We start from the raw sequence: 15,477 nt of genomic DNA on the forward strand, positions 1-15,477 counted from the left end.
GCTGAACGTTCTTTTACATGCAAAATATGTAAATTTTATTTTACATAAATATGTTGCCTGCATGCTCCATTAGACTTCAGTCTATTTTGTACTGGAAATGTTCTTATTGCTTTTTGACTTTGATATATGATGTCTATGTAAAGACAAAGTAGAAATGAATGGCCACACTGACCTAGATACACAAAAAACTAGAGTGGGCAGGATTTTTCATTTTTACAGTAGCCAGGAGTCATGAGATGCCAACCTTCAATTTCATAGTTCTGTTGACTGTGAGAACCAGCTTTTTTATGAAACAGGGAATGCTTTCCATTTTTGTGATTCATCTGTATAATGAAAATTGAATTTGGGTAAAAGTTTTCCCCCTCTATTAATGTCAAATGGAAGAATGTAATTTTAAAGTGTGATATTTATCAATGAAAATATCAGTGAAAATCCCTGTGTAACTTTGTGGAAGACATTGTCTATCTAGTTTATGCTCACAACTGTGTGGCATAGATGTGTGTTTTTTAAACATTTGAAGGGCATGAAATTATTTTTTTTAAAATTAATATAGGAAATTGAAAGTGGTTCTAATTCTTCGCTAGTCTTTTGTGTAACTTCATTCTTTCCCTTTCTACTGATTAGTTTGTATTCTGCAGGAATAACACATTTGAGCACTGCTGAAAAATACTGTGTGAAAATCTACTTTTACAACTACTGGATATCCTTGTATTCATAGTCTCTCTTCCATTTCCTCACCAGTGTCTAACACGCTATCCTCTTGCTTCTTTTTCATCTTTGTTTCTTTTGTTGCTTGTGTTTTAATGTATATTGTGTTATATGGGACTGCTTAAAGAACCGTGACTGTATTTTATGTTTGTATCTACATTTTATTTTGCATGCTTAACGTGGCTTTGCCTGGATATTCTTTTTGGTAAGTTCTGAATTTAAAGCGTATTGTTTTCTCCGTAGTAAAATCTGTAAACTCTGCTGTCACCTCTTTTCCCACCTCAAGAAATCTGTCCTTATTTTTTTTCATGCTGATTTGTGCTCATAAATGGTTTTGCTTTGGCTAATTACTCGTATAACCAATTCCTTTTTAACACTCTCTAATCTCTAGTACTTATAGTTAATAATTTTGGTACTAATGTGTACTAATTAGCTGGTAGTTGGCGCTTATTAGAAGAAGCGTTTAGTTGCAGAATGCGGGCACCATCACTTTCTAACATGCTTGGAAGGATTGCATATAGCCCAAAGGTGTATCCTTGCTTCTACCTTCTGCCCCTTGGCCCATGTGGATAGGGAGGTATGCATGTGCAGCAGTGTGCTGCCAGTTCCTGGAATGGAAAGCTAGCTTGTTTGCTACTTGCCCATCTAGCCCTCCCTCTCCAGGTCAGAGTCTGGCTTGGAAAGAGGTCAGGAAGGGGAAGCAGTGCACTGGCTTCCTGTTTTCTTGACAATTGCCAGCAGAATGGTAGATGCTTACATCAATGGGAGGGAGAGTGACTTATTGAGCTCAAGATAGGAGGAATTGTGCCCCATAGTTTGTTCATATATGAAAATCACAACCATGAAGACCTTGCTATTGGAGAAATGCACTAAACATTTGATCACTGCAAAAAATTGTGTACCTGCTTCTTGCAAGTATGATTCCTTGGCTTTCTTAAAACTATGCATTTGTTTCCAAGAACTGTTTAGTTTATATGTGTGTGTGTGTTTGATTTGTAGCAACAGCTTGCTCAGCTGCAGAAAGAGAAATCAGAGATTCTGAAGAATCTGGCTTTATATTACTTCACGTTTGTTGATGTTATGGAATTTAAGGTAAGGCACCTGAAGTACAGATCAGCTGCTCTTGCAGGCCTTGATAGAATTTCACAACCATTGAGTGCAGATTAAATAATTTATTATGAATTGCTTTTTAAAAGTGCTTTCTATGTTAAAGTAATGGATATTTTTAAAATTGTTTTTTAAAAAAACGTATTGCTGTTATTGGCTGAGGGTGTGTTGTTGTTTTTTCCCCAAATTCAGGAAAAAAAAGTCCAGTAATAATTTCAGTAAGCAATCAGATTTTTCCTTTCCCTTTTTGTTTTCAAGGACCATGTCTGTGAATTGCTGAACACTATTGATGTTTGCCAAGTCTTCTTTGATATTGTAAGTCCATGAAAGTTTTTAAAAAGTCAATTGAACTGCAATTCTTAATACATTTACTAGCGAGCGAGCGCAAGTGAACACATTGGGAAATTACTTCCAAGTAAACATGCCAAGGATTACACTGCGCAGCTGAGATAAAAATGACCTGAGTCCTAAATAGTTTAGGCCTTTATAAATCAATACAAATACTAAGAATTGTGCCTGGAAATGGACTGGGAGTTGAAGTGGCTGTTTAAACATTGGTCTTGACCTATTCCTCTAATTGCAGTAAAGGTAGAAAATGGTCAAATGATGCCGTAGCTCACTTCCAATGTATTAGTTTTGACTGGGAGTTTTGGTCCTCTATGTATGTACTGCTTTCTAACATAATTCTTGGAAATATTTGAAAAGGCCATTCAGCCTGGAGTCCTCTAAGAGTGAGTCCATTGAGTTGTGCTAACCTATTACACATTTTAGTGTTTAGAATGTGCTACAGTAAATAAAGTTAATATATTTAAGGTGCTTCTCTACATTTAATAGGTGCTAATTTTAAGTTGTTTGAGACTTTTCAAATGCATATGAAATGTATGAAGGATTAGAACTTGAAGATGATATGAGTAATCTGTTACAATACAAAACCTTTTTTTGTATTTCATTTCTAGACTGTAAATTTTGATTTAACAAAGAACTACCTAGATTTAATCATAACCTACACAACGCTAATGATACTGCTGTCTCGGATTGAAGAGCGGAAGGCCATCATAGGGTTGTACAACTATGCTCATGAGATGACACATGGAGCAAGGTAAAAATGCATAGCACACTGAATGTCTTTTTTGTGATGATTGGGAGCATGTTATAAAATACATTTTCCTTAATCTCGTTTGTTGCTTTTTTTTAGTGATAGGGAATACCCACGTCTTGGCCAGATGATTGTGGATTATGAGAACCCTTTGAAGAAGATGATGGAGGAATTTGTGCCACATAGTAAAGTATGTATAAGCCTTTTTCCTCTTTCTGAAAATTAGTCTGACTGTCTCTCCCCCCTTTTTTCTGAAAATGAATGCGTATAAGTTTTTTTAAAAAATAGAAAATTGAGGATAAGCAGTTTTTAATAAAATTGTCAAGCTTTCCCCTCTTTCTGTGTGCATTTAAAAGAATTAAATAGTTCATTTAGCACTATAATGGAAAAGTCTTCAGGATATTTCCATATAGGGTCCTTTTTACAACCCAAACCCATGATAGTTTGTAAGGTTAATGGCAATTCTGAAGATGTCTACTTAGAAGAGGAAAGTTCCATTGAATCCATTAGGGCTTATTCCCAGGAAAGTGAGCATAGGATTGCAGGCTTAAGTGTGGGAATAAGGTACCAGCACACCGAACCACCTCTTCAGACACAAGTGTGGGCCTGAAAAGGTCAAGTTGGGGGTGTGTATGCACAATCCCTGCTGCAGTGTTTCCCTGCACACCGATACTACTTCAAACCTTCCCATATTTAGAAAGAAGGTCTGAAGGGGGATTCTAAGCACATTCGGGTGAATGCACTTAGAATTCCCCTTCAGACCCTCTCAAAATTAGAACACCTGAAAAGGGGACCGTGCATATAAACTTCCCACTTTTAGCCCTTGTACATTCTCCACAAAATCCTGAGGTCTGTTATCTTCACTTCTTCCCAGTGTTGCTCCTTTCTGTCCTACTCTGCCATGACTATCCCCATCCTTGCAAAAAAAAGCAGAGTAGGAAATAAATATTCCGTGCCCGTGACAGTTTGAAGCAAGCTTCGAGTCTTTGAGAAATGATCAAATTGGTTCTTCATTTACATATATTTAGCTAAAGGAGGCTTTTGGTTCAGCTTAGAAATTGACTGTAGGGATAACTTAACTTATTATACTGTATCCAGATTCTCTTAATATCAACCTAGTTATTTAAGAACTTACAATTTGCACTTTAAAATAATATTTTAAATTTCAAAATCCTTTGGCAAAGGTTCAAGTATGTGAGACAAGGAAAAAATATATCAAGTCCCAGCATTTCTCTCATACAGCGTTGGATAGACATGAAATACATGACCATTAGATGCTTGAGAGTACTGTAATAATGGAATAGATTAGAAAATCGTTAAATTGTATTTATTGCAGTGTTTCCCAACCTTTTTTGGGCAAAGGCACACTTGTTTCATGAAAAAAATCTCGAGGCACACCACCATTACAGCCCCGTGACGTCAGCGCGCAGCGTCACGCCGGGAGGGACATGAATTGCTAGCAAATTACATAATCACCTCCTTGAGGGCTGGCTCATCTTCTCCGAAGGCAGAACCCCATTAATTAACAGCACAGACTCACACCATAGCCAAGACGAGGGGGGAAAACCTCAGTCATGCACAGTCATGCACATGTGGGGGCTAAATGAGGACGAAGACCGGGCAGAGAGCAGGGTTCAAATCACCCCACCTGGCCAGGACAATCCCTGGGTGCTCCCTTGGGCCACTCGCCTGACCCACCTCGCAGGGCTGTTGTTGCGAGGATAACACGGGGAGAACCACGCGCGCCCCCGGGAGCTCCTTGGAGGAGAAAGCGGGCGATGAATGCAATGCACGAAATATATGAGAGGCGACCAGGTTTTGCAGGTGAGGGGCCCCCGCCAGCCTCCGCTTCCAACACCCGGCGCAACGACGCCGAAGTTTCCCCCCGGGCTCGGCTCGGGGAGCAGCGCTGCTCCCCCCCGGCTCCCCTTCGCCCTCCCGGCTCTCTCTGCCGCCCACTGGGGACCCCCCTCACCTGCCAAGTCCGGAGCGCCGGTGGAAGTTGCATGCATGCATGCAGGGCGCCGCGTTGCCATTGCATTGCACTGCACTCCATGCAATGCCTGCACGCATGCATTGCCTTGCACGCCCGCCAAGGGGTCTCCCCGCGGTCCGATGTGTCCCCTCCGGCGCGGATGCAGCATTGCAAAAATAACCCCCCCCCCCGACGCAGCCCTACCTGGGGGGCAGCCTCCGCCTCCGCGGGGATCCCCGGGCTCCATCCTGCCGCCCGATCTCCGCGGGGGCGCAGGCAGGCTGTGCGGGGTCTGCGCGGAAGAGCCCCTGCCCGCCCGGCCGCCGCCGCTGCGCTCATTCCATGGCCGGGAGAAGAGCGCTTCAAACAAATGCCCGGCCCGCCAGGCCACGCTGGGAAACGTAGTTTGCGCACCCCGCGCGGGCGCGGAACCCAAGGGCGAGGGGACTACGGATCCCGGCAGCCCCCGCGCCGGGGACGGAGGGGGAGAGGCCGGGTGCAGGGATGGAGGGACGGGTGGGCGAGCGAGTGAGTGAGTGGCAGCCGCCAAGCCTTGGCCAAGAGCCAGGAAGGGCCTCCCCGGAGGAGGAGGAGGAGGGAGGCGCAGAGCGGGAGGGAGGGAGGGAACCCCAGGGGTCATCTAGTGACGGCGCCCCAATCGAAAATTTGACTTTTTTTTTAAAAAAAAAACTTTCAATTTTTTAATTTTTCCCGCGGCACACCAGGCAACATCTCGCGGCACACTAGTGTGCCGCGGAACAGTGGTTGGGAAACACTGATTTATTGTACTTAACTGCTAATTGTTCAAAACAATATGTTTGTATTTACTGTGTTCTAGGCTCTTTCAGATGCCCTAATCTCACTCCAGATGGTCTATCCTCGACGAAACCTCTCAGCTGACCAATGGAGAAACGCACAACTCTTGAGCCTCATCAGCGCTCCCAGCACAATGCTTAATCCTGCACAGTCAGACACAGTACGATACTTTACTTTGATTCAATTCTGTGGAACTTAAAGTTTGTGAGGTTTGCTTTTGAAAATTCCCAGCTGAGGTTATTCATTCTCTCTCTCTCTCTCTCTCTGTATGTGTGTGTGTGTGTTTAATGAGGCAAGACTCCCCCCGAAGGAACAAGTGTGCATTTTGGGGGTACTTCTGGATCTACTGTTACTCAGGGCACAAGTGGCCTCAATGGCACACAGTGCCTTCCATCAGCATCAGCTGGTGGCCCAGATATGACCCTTACTTTTGCTGTTTGCAAAAGAGTGTTTGCACTCTAGTAACCTTTAGATTAATTACTGCCATGTGTTATATGTGGGGCAGCTGATGAAGATGGTTTAGAAACTGCAGCTAGCACGGAATTTGGCAGCCAGATTTCTGACTCTAATCTGAGTGTCTAGCACTAATTCTGTCACAACTGTGCCAGTTACCAATTATTTTCCAAACTCAATTCAGAGTTATGTTTTTGATATATAAAACCTTATGCAGCTCAGGACCCCAATACCTCAGGGGTTACCTCTGCTCATATGAACCTACCTGAGCTTCATTCACCATCAGAGACCCTTCTCCATGTGCCTTCTCTGAGGGACATGTGGACAAGAAGTGGAGTCATAAGTCATAATGGATATGGGCAACTTTGTCCTCAAAGTGTCTTGCAAATGTGTTGCAGTATTATACCAAAGGTTCTGTTGCATCTGCCCCTGGGCCAGATTTCCAAAGCTCTGCTGAATGACACTGAGAAGATGCAGAAGAATAGTTGCTTCACCACCAAGTAGGCGCAGTAATAGTCTCTTGCTAGTGTTTGAATAACCTTCCCATGAGTTTTACTCTACCTGTCCTCCAGCTCTCTTCCCACTGCCTCAAAGCCAGAGTGAGTAACAAGTGGATCTCAGATCATTTAAGATCATTTTGATCTGTGTGCCTCATCAAGCGGCTAGGTCATAGCATAGATTGTCCATTTGTTCCTGGAACCAAAAAGATGTACCATAAGCTCCTAGAGTTAGAACTGTGCCCAGCATATGGACCGTGCCAGAGTGTGCCCACACAAAGGATCAGGAAGAGTTGGTTTAGAGCAAACGTGGAGAAGCCCTGAAAGTGTACTTTAAACCCTTTTGTGCCCCTGAAGCAGCCCTTCCCTAAATAAATGATTTCACTTAGAGAGCTGTTATTTATTTCATCAGCCTTGTTTAAAGTATTGTACCCAGAGCTCATGTGTTAACTAGATTGCAATGTGTCATTTTCTGATGACAGCTTGTTTTTACAAACAGATGCCATGCGAATACCTGTCTCTGGATACAATGGAGAAGTGGATCATATGTAAGTTTGATGTTCTACTGAAGTGCTTCCTGTTTCTTTACAGCTGTTTTCATGTATAATGGAGCCACGAGGTCAGTTCAGATGTAACAGTGCCCACCTCTTAGCCATGGTTAAGGGAGCAGGAGCATTCATTCTGTCTCCCAAGGCCCAGTCTTCATATGTGCAAAATGCACTCACAGCTTACCAACATAATTGTAATGAAAGTTTGGTCTTTATCAGGATTCTTTAACAATTTTCAAACCCGGTTTTAAAACAAACTGTGCTTAGCAATAACCATGGCTAGCATTGGTATTGACTTAGCTATTAGCTTAGTGAAGACACTGGGCGGGAGTGTGCAGGGAGCTCATATATGGGAGCTAGGCTGAGGCTATTCTGATCTCATTATCCCATTAATAAAAGGCAATGTTACAATTGTGTAAGCTCTAAGTGCTGAGGTATTGGAATTTTGTAAGCATGTTCCAGAGCTAAGCACTTCTAATTCCATTGGTATCTATGGGGAAGTAATAGAACTTTTAACTACTTAACTTTGGCTGGATTTTGTCCTATGGGTCAAAACATCACATCAGCAGATGCAATTGGACTTGCCCCTTCTCTTTTCCCACCCATCAAATATGTTCTGACAGGTTCTCCTAAATCTCCAGAGGAGTTTTTGAAGGGTGGGAGCAGGAGCTGCCGGGTGGAGGAGAGAAAGACTCCTTTGCATTTGATAAAGTTCTTTGTGCAAGTTGACACCGTTGGCTGTTTTGTTACTGTATTTGGCCAGTTCAAGAGTACTTATACATGCTGTAGAATTTCATTTTGCAGCATGAATAAATGCAGATGATGTGCTAGAAAAAGGATATACTGCTTATGGGTAAAATGCACAAACTTTGTTTTGCTATCTTATCCAGTAGGGTGGGACCTGAGCCTCTCTTTCAAAAATTGTTTCCCATGTTGATGTTGCAAATTTATAATCAGATTTATCAGCATTTCTTTCTACTGTGCATTTTCTATATTAAGCCTTTATTCCTAAATTGATTATTGTGAGCTGTGGACTTACGTTAGGATACTTGGGCAGCATCCATACATTTCCACTGGCACAAGCACTTTTGGCCATACAATGGAGCTTCCTTTACTCATACATCCCTCATGTGTCCCCTTCTTAATATGTTCTGGGTTCCCCCACCCCCCACCCTCTGGAGCAGATTCAGATAAGTGGGGAAAGGAGAGGGCAGGGAAATTCCGCTGCACAGCCAAAAGCTCTTGTCCTAATGGAACTGTTTAGCTGACTACAGTCCATTGACTGTTGAATGACAAGTAGGTTGAGGATTAACCTGTTAGTTGCAGTAAAATAAATCTATGGGGAAGACCACACATGTGGCAGGACGCGGGTGGCACTGTGGGTAAAACCTCAGCGCCTAGGACTTGCCGATCGCATGGTCGGCGGTTCGAATCCCCGCGGCGGGGTGTGCTCCCGTCGTTCGGTCCCAGCGCCTGCCAACCTAGCAGTTCGAAAGCACCCCCGGGTGCAAGTAGATAAATAGGGACCGCTTACCAGCGGGAAGGTAAACGGCGTTCCGTGTGCTGCCCTGGCTTGCCAGATGCAGCTTGTCACGCTGGCCACGTGACCCGGAAGTGTCTGCGGACAGCGCTGGCTCCCAGCCTCTTAAGTGGGATGAGCGCACAACCCTAGAGTCTGTCAAGACTGGCCCGTACGGGCAGGGGTACCTTTACCTTTACCTTTACACATGTGACAGAGCAATCTCACTTGCATGCAGAAGCTCCTTTCTGTCTCCTGCCAGTCACCTTGTTGGGCTAGATGAACCAATGGTTTAACTCATTATAAGCTTCCCATGTTCCTATAAAACGGTGGTTCCCAAACCTTCCCCCCCCCCCCATGGACCCCTTGAAAATTGCTGAGGATCTTAGTGGAGCACTTAATGATTTTTCAGCTTGTTATAGCAATTGAAACACACTGTGCTAGATGCTGTATGATTTTTAATTGTGTTTTTAGTGCTGCTTATTTCTTCTTACATGAGATTTTATTGCATTCCATGGAATTGTAGTACAGGGGAATCCCCACTTACATGGGGGTTCCATTTTGGGCCAGCCGTGCGCATCACCAGGATGTGCATAAGTGAGGATTACCCCATTTCGCTTCTGGCCCTGTTCCACCCCCTTTTTGCACTGTTTTCTGCGTGTGTGTCAGCTGGAGCGCACATGCTGATTGCATTCAAGTGGGGAGACACCTATACAGTTAAATGCAATATAAGAAATAGGACAAAGAATTAAAATACCATTAAAAATCAATATGAATATTTAATACAATGAATGTGTCATCTCCTATCTTCAACTACAAATCCACTGAATGCTGCAGACCACCTTAATGAAGCTTGTGGACCACTGGTGGTACAGACAACAGTTTGAATTTGTCACCATGAGTTTTACATAATGCTGATTTCTCTTTCTCTTTTCAAAGTTGGGTTTATTTTGTGCCATGGAGTCCTGAACAGTGATGCAACTGCTTTGACCCTTTGGAAGCTTGCTCTTCAAAGCAGTTCTTGCTTGGCTCTGTTTCGGGATGAAGTTTTCCATATTCACAAAGCTGCAGAAGACTTGTTTGTAAACATAAGAGGGTACGGTTTTTGAAATATAGATATAGATTAGATTTTATTGCATTCGCTATATATATGCATATAGTGGCAAATGAGAGATAGATGAACAAGAGAAATCTTGTGGAATTCAGTGATATCTAGGGTTGAGATTGAGAAAGCAGCAGCATATGCTCTCCCTCCTTTTACTTTACTCCACATAAAATACCCCACTTTCCTTTACCCAGGTTCTTCATTGTGCTTGAATTCGGGTTTTTTACACCTAATTCTTGGAGCTGCTTTAAATTTAAACTTTGCTTTTGGTTGCATGCCTTTCAACTTTGTTCAGAAATTGAAGCCTAGCTCCATGTTCACTTATTCATAAGTCTGAGATGGCATTTGATCTAAATACAGGACCTTAACACTGGTTAGTTAAAGGCAAGTTGTTCTTTCTGATGCAATTGTAGAGAGATGGGAAGTCTTTATCACCAATATGTTTATACATTTTGTTTACACTTGCAGCTATAACAAACGTATTAACGACATACGAGAGTGCAAGGAAGCGGCTGTATCACATTCGTAAGTGTACTGTAAAATATGTTTTTATAAAATACTACTAATTACATGTTTTAGTATTTAGCCAAATTATACAACTCTGTCAGCAATTTTGAAAGATAGTTGCTTAAAAGTACCTCATGGCAAACAGAAGAATCTCCTGCTTGTTTTGGGGAGAGAGTTGCCAGTTTCTCTTTCCTCATCTGCTGCTCCTACATACTTGGAAGGTCCATCTCTCTGTAGCTGGTTTTGCTTCCTGTTCATCACCAGCTGGATCTTTCAATCCAAGCCTATATTTTATACGATGGATTCCACTCTGTGTTTCCTTACATTGGGAATGGAGAACTTCAGGGCCAGGGGCCAAATGTGTCTCTCCAGACCCCTATCTGGCCCTTTGAACTCTCTCAAGGTCACACACACACACACACACACACACACACACCCTCACAGGCCACATCCCTTGCAGTTCTGCTTTGCATTATTCTTGCCTGACTGGAACATGTCCTTGAACTCTGGTAATGCTGCTTGGATGGAGGGCAGAGTGGTTACTGTGTGTACCCTACTGTACAATGGTAAAATTCATATTAAGTACTCTGCCCGCTTTGACCTCTGGCCCCATCCACTCTGGGCATGTGGCTCATGGAAGATTGCCCAGAAAAGAATTCAACCTTGGGATGAAAATCATTTTCTACCTTTGCCTTACATAGAGTTGTAGAGCTGGAAGGGACCCTAAGGATCATCAAGTCCAACCCACTGCAATGCAGGAATATTCAGCTGTCCCATACAGCAGGCTTCCTCAACCTCGGCCCTCCAGATGTTTTGAGACTACAATTCCCATCATCCCTGATCACTGGTCCTGCTAGCTAGGGATCATGGGAGTTGTAGGCCAAAAACATCTGGAGGGCCAAGGTTGAGGAACCATGCCATACAGGGATCGAACCTGCAACCTTGGTGTTATCAGACCACCTTCTAACCAACTGAGCTCTCCAGGCATGGCTGGTCAGATCTTGGATATTATTATTTAGTACAGGGGTGGCAAATATGTGACCATCCAGGTACTACTGGACTACAACTCCCATTATCCATGACTGGGTCATGCTGTCTGGGGCTGCTAAGAGCTGGAGTCCCCCAAAAATCTGGAGAGCCACATGCTTCCCACCTCTTTTCTCAGACCGGCTTGCTGCATACATTACATAAAAGTCAGAGGCAATGTTCCAGCCAATATAAAAAACTGCCAAAACAGATTTTACATAACTGTTTTCTTTAAATCTTTATTTCCACTGGTAACATGAAAATGTAATGGCCTCACAAATGTATTAAAACTTGATCTTAAGGAGCAATATGAGAGGTGGTTTTTAAACACCATTTTAAATTGAGAATGCACTGCCATGGACTCTAAGCACAACTTCAAATAATTTGTGAAGTATAGTATATTGGTGATTAATTGCAGTATTTGTATTCTGAAAACAGTGGTTCAATGCACAGAGAAAGACGCAAATTTTTACGGTCTGCACTGAAAGAACTAGCTACTGTCCTGTCAGATCAGCCAGGACTGTTGGGTCCCAAGGTAAGTAAGCTTAGTAAGTAGAAGGGAAATTATTTACGGGCACAATCCACAGAGTTCATTTCCATTTGCTGTACATTCACTTATAATATCTGCAAAGGGAAACATTTTAACGTGTGTTTGGTTTTTTCCAGGCACTTTTTGTCTTTATGGCATTATCGTTTGCTCGTGATGAAATTATTTGGCTTCTACGACACGCAGATAACATGCCAAAGAAGAGTGCAGATGATTTCATAGATAAGTACGTTTCATATCTGGTATATTTTAAAATTCAGATTTCTTGCATGATATGGAACCTGCTGCTGCCAAAGCACTTTGGTATAGGGTTCTACTACTTGGTTTTTTTCTTCTTCTGGCACATTGTGGTCTTGATTGCATTGATATATGGAGGCTCTTTCCTTGACTTGGTTGATCACTGTTATTCCTAGATATGTTAAAATAATGTTTCCCTTCACTGCTGTGGGATGTGAAAACAAAATTTTATTAAGATACATTTGTGAGTGTAATGAATGCAAAGCTATTCAGTTCAGAATAATATGCTGCAATTCATATAGCAAAGGTCTCGTGTCTATCTAGCCACGTCCCCATACTCAACTCCTTTAAACAGTCAGCATGCATTGGGCAGGGTAGTGGTGAAAAATGCCACATTGGCCTTAGTCCAGAGAGCTTACATAGAAGCTTCCCTAAAAAGATTTCAAACATTTTCTTTGATTCTTCACACGCCTGCTGCTACACTGTAGTCCTGCCTTGAAATGACATTAAAAGTGCAATCCTATACATGTGTACTTAAAAGTAAGCCCCATTTAATTCAGTGGTATTTACTCTCAGAAATGTGTGTATAGGAGTGCAGGCTAAGTCTTAAAAGCAGCTTATCATTCCTGTGTGTTTGTGTGTTCAGATCACAAACAAAAGCTGCGCTGAGCGTGCAACAGTTAATTGCATAACTCTCTAGTCTAGATTGTAACCATTTCCAAAGGGATAACTCTTAGTCTGTTTCAGCAAAAGCAGCAGAGTCTTGTGACTCTCCAAAGTACATCCAGTAATTGGGGGATAGTTTCCTGGTGTAAATATGAAGCCCTCTTCAGCAAGTTGTACAGTCACTTTTTCTAAATAAATTAAAAAATTGTCCAGTAGCACATTAGAGACCAACTAAGTTTGTTCTGGGTATAAGCTTTCGTGTGCATGCACACTTCTTCAGATACTTAACTGAATCTAGATTCACTTTTTCTGTCCTTGCAAATTGTTTCTGTATTGAAACTTCACTTTTATATATATAAACTAATAGTTGAATGCCTTTTTCCCAACCGGCATGTGGTTCTTCACATACATAAAGTTCCATTAGCTGATTTACGTTTACAAAATGTAGAAAATCCTGATATCACAACAAAATAAACGAGTAGTGGCAGGCCTTTAATAGTTGTCCAAGCTTGGTCTGCTAAGATAATACCTTCAAGATCAGTTTGGCGATAGTACTCCAGGATCCTGGAAGAATGTTGCCTTCTCTTGTTCAGCACCCAGCAATCTGCTCCCCAAAACAACACATACTTTTCTAATCAGAGCAATGTAAGAGGATGTGTGCCGTGCACTTTTATTGATTGTCAGTTCTAGAGGATCAACAGGAACATTTGTCCCATAGGTTGTTTTCAAAAGTGTTTCTTTTGAACTTCAAAGCATGTTGTGACCCAGCCCTTAACATTTTCTGCAAGTAGCTTCCCACTGGGCTTGAAAACAAGAGTGGTGATGTCAGCAAAACCATCCCTCTTTGTTTTCTTAATTCCACCGCTTCGCACCCCTCCTTCTTCCAAATATATCTTTTAATAGCTGTTTTCTTTAATTATGTGGGCTCACTGGGGCAAAGCTAGAGAGCTTTTTCAGTAATAAAGCGAATGTGTTTATTTACTTAATTATGGCCTTCCACATGTAGTTTCCTTGCTAGTGTTCTCTCTATCTCACTGAAAACTTGGATATACTTAAGTAGCAAATAACCATGATTTAAGGACCAATAAATAGCCTGAAAAAGAGAATTTCACACCACGACATTTTTCACACATGCTTACATTAGTCAATATTCTTTGTTTCTCTTTCGTTCCTAAGGCACATAGCGGAGCTGATTTTCTACATGGAAGAGCTCAGGGCACATGTACGAAAATATGGCCCAGTTATGCAAAGATACTATGTGCAGTACCTATCGGGCTTTGATGCAGTTGTCTTAAATGAACTTGTGCAGGTAAGTGGTGAGGATATTGCTATAAAAAGGTTACAAGTACTGAATTAAGTACTGACTTGTTGATTTTCATCCTGAGTGAAGAAATGCTAAGAAGTTAAAATACCCTTTAAAGTATCCTGTAAAGGTGTGAACTTCTATTAAGCAACCCGAAGACTAAAACAGGATATAGAACCTACATATTTTGTACAGACACCAGTCAATCAGAGATACATAGTTACTATCAATCACTGAAAAATGACTGTTTTTCTTTTTCATTGCCCACTAGATGGAGCTCAGATTTTATACTACGCAACACATCCACGTAGATGTTCAAAATTTAAACTAGTAGTCATCCTGTAGGGATAAAGCTGCTTGTATTGGGGAGGAAATAATCTTTTTGTTAATTTTCAATAGCATGTAGTTAAGATGACATTGTAATGAGGGAAGGCTGTTTGAAAACAAAATGGAGTCAATCAGCAACCAGTGTCTCTTCTCTGCAGTTCTCAGCCCCTTTAATTGTGTACATTATAGCATTTGTTTATTACATCTGAATGGGCAGGGGAGCTCTTTAAAATGGTCTTGCTTTCACAAATATTCAGGCTCCTATTATACAGCGCTCATAACTTCCATTATTTTGGACTACTGCTAAAAATGTGCTAAATTCTTGATTCCCTATATTGAGAAACAAATTACAAGCATCATAGACTTGGTGGATTAAGTGACATTGGCACCCATGAAATAATACTAACCCCACTTCGCAACCCTATGTCACAAAAACAGTTTTCATACTTTAATTGCCCAGATGGAAGTCTGAAGGTTTGTGGGCTGATTTTGAGGTGGTGCAGGGACAGAAAGCAGGCTCTCTGTATACAGCTGCCCTTCTTCTCATGTACTTCACACTCAGTACTCTTTCATACATAAACTATGTGCATCTTAGTCCTACATGTGCTCCACTGGCACCACTCACTATTTATCCCGCTACTTTTTAATTTTATGTCCTTATATTTATATCCCACATTTCTTTCATTGTGGAGCCTGTGTGCTATTCAGGCAGCAGTAAGGCCCAGACCTACTTAAGTGGTCGCCTCATGTGCCGTCATACCATAACCTGTGATCTCATACACAGACAAGCACCAGGCTGAGGTCCAGATGGAGCTGAACAGGAGTTTCCTGCCAGCCACATATCCGTTGATGTGTTCTCCACTTTATTGTGATGCAGTGATAATTGTGTAGCTGGCAAAATAACTGCTATAACACAGTAGTGTCCTGGTTTCTGATTTTTAGAATCTTTCGGTATGCCCTGAAGATGAGTCCATCATTATGTCCTCTTTTGTAAACACCATGACCTCCTTAAGTGTGAAGCAAGGTAAGTTATGTATATG

General features: G+C 42.0%; 1 protein-coding gene across 8 annotated transcripts in view; it reads left to right on the forward strand.

The window, feature by feature from the left end:
* The window catches only part of NCKAP1 (NCK associated protein 1), a 48,674-nt gene that overhangs the window by 15,899 nt on the left and 17,298 nt on the right, over positions 1-15,477 (forward strand). For 4 of the 8 annotated variants that reach the window (XM_077916303.1, XM_077916333.1, XM_077916329.1 and 1 more), the window contains 12 exons: positions 1,714-1,800; positions 2,074-2,130; positions 2,772-2,914; positions 3,011-3,101; positions 5,725-5,862; positions 7,152-7,200; positions 9,659-9,815; positions 10,293-10,349; positions 11,796-11,892; positions 12,024-12,130; positions 13,984-14,116; positions 15,380-15,461. In XM_077916303.1, coding sequence (XP_077772429.1) covers positions 1,714-1,800; positions 2,074-2,130; positions 2,772-2,914; positions 3,011-3,101; positions 5,725-5,862; positions 7,152-7,200; positions 9,659-9,815; positions 10,293-10,349; positions 11,796-11,892; positions 12,024-12,130; positions 13,984-14,116; positions 15,380-15,461 — 1,198 coding nt within the window. Of the gene's footprint in view, positions 1-1,707; positions 1,801-2,073; positions 2,131-2,771; positions 2,915-3,010; positions 3,102-5,724; positions 5,863-7,151; positions 7,201-9,658; positions 9,816-10,292; positions 10,350-11,795; positions 11,893-12,023; positions 12,131-13,983; positions 14,117-15,379; positions 15,462-15,477 lie in introns of all 8 variants that reach the window. The other 4 variants (XM_077916298.1, XM_077916319.1, XM_077916309.1 and 1 more) reach the window with 1 other exon arrangement.

The sequence above is a fragment of the Podarcis muralis genome, chromosome 1 (assembly GCF_964188315.1).
Source record: "Podarcis muralis chromosome 1, rPodMur119.hap1.1, whole genome shotgun sequence".
Classification (NCBI taxonomy): domain Eukaryota; kingdom Metazoa; phylum Chordata; class Lepidosauria; order Squamata; family Lacertidae; genus Podarcis; species Podarcis muralis.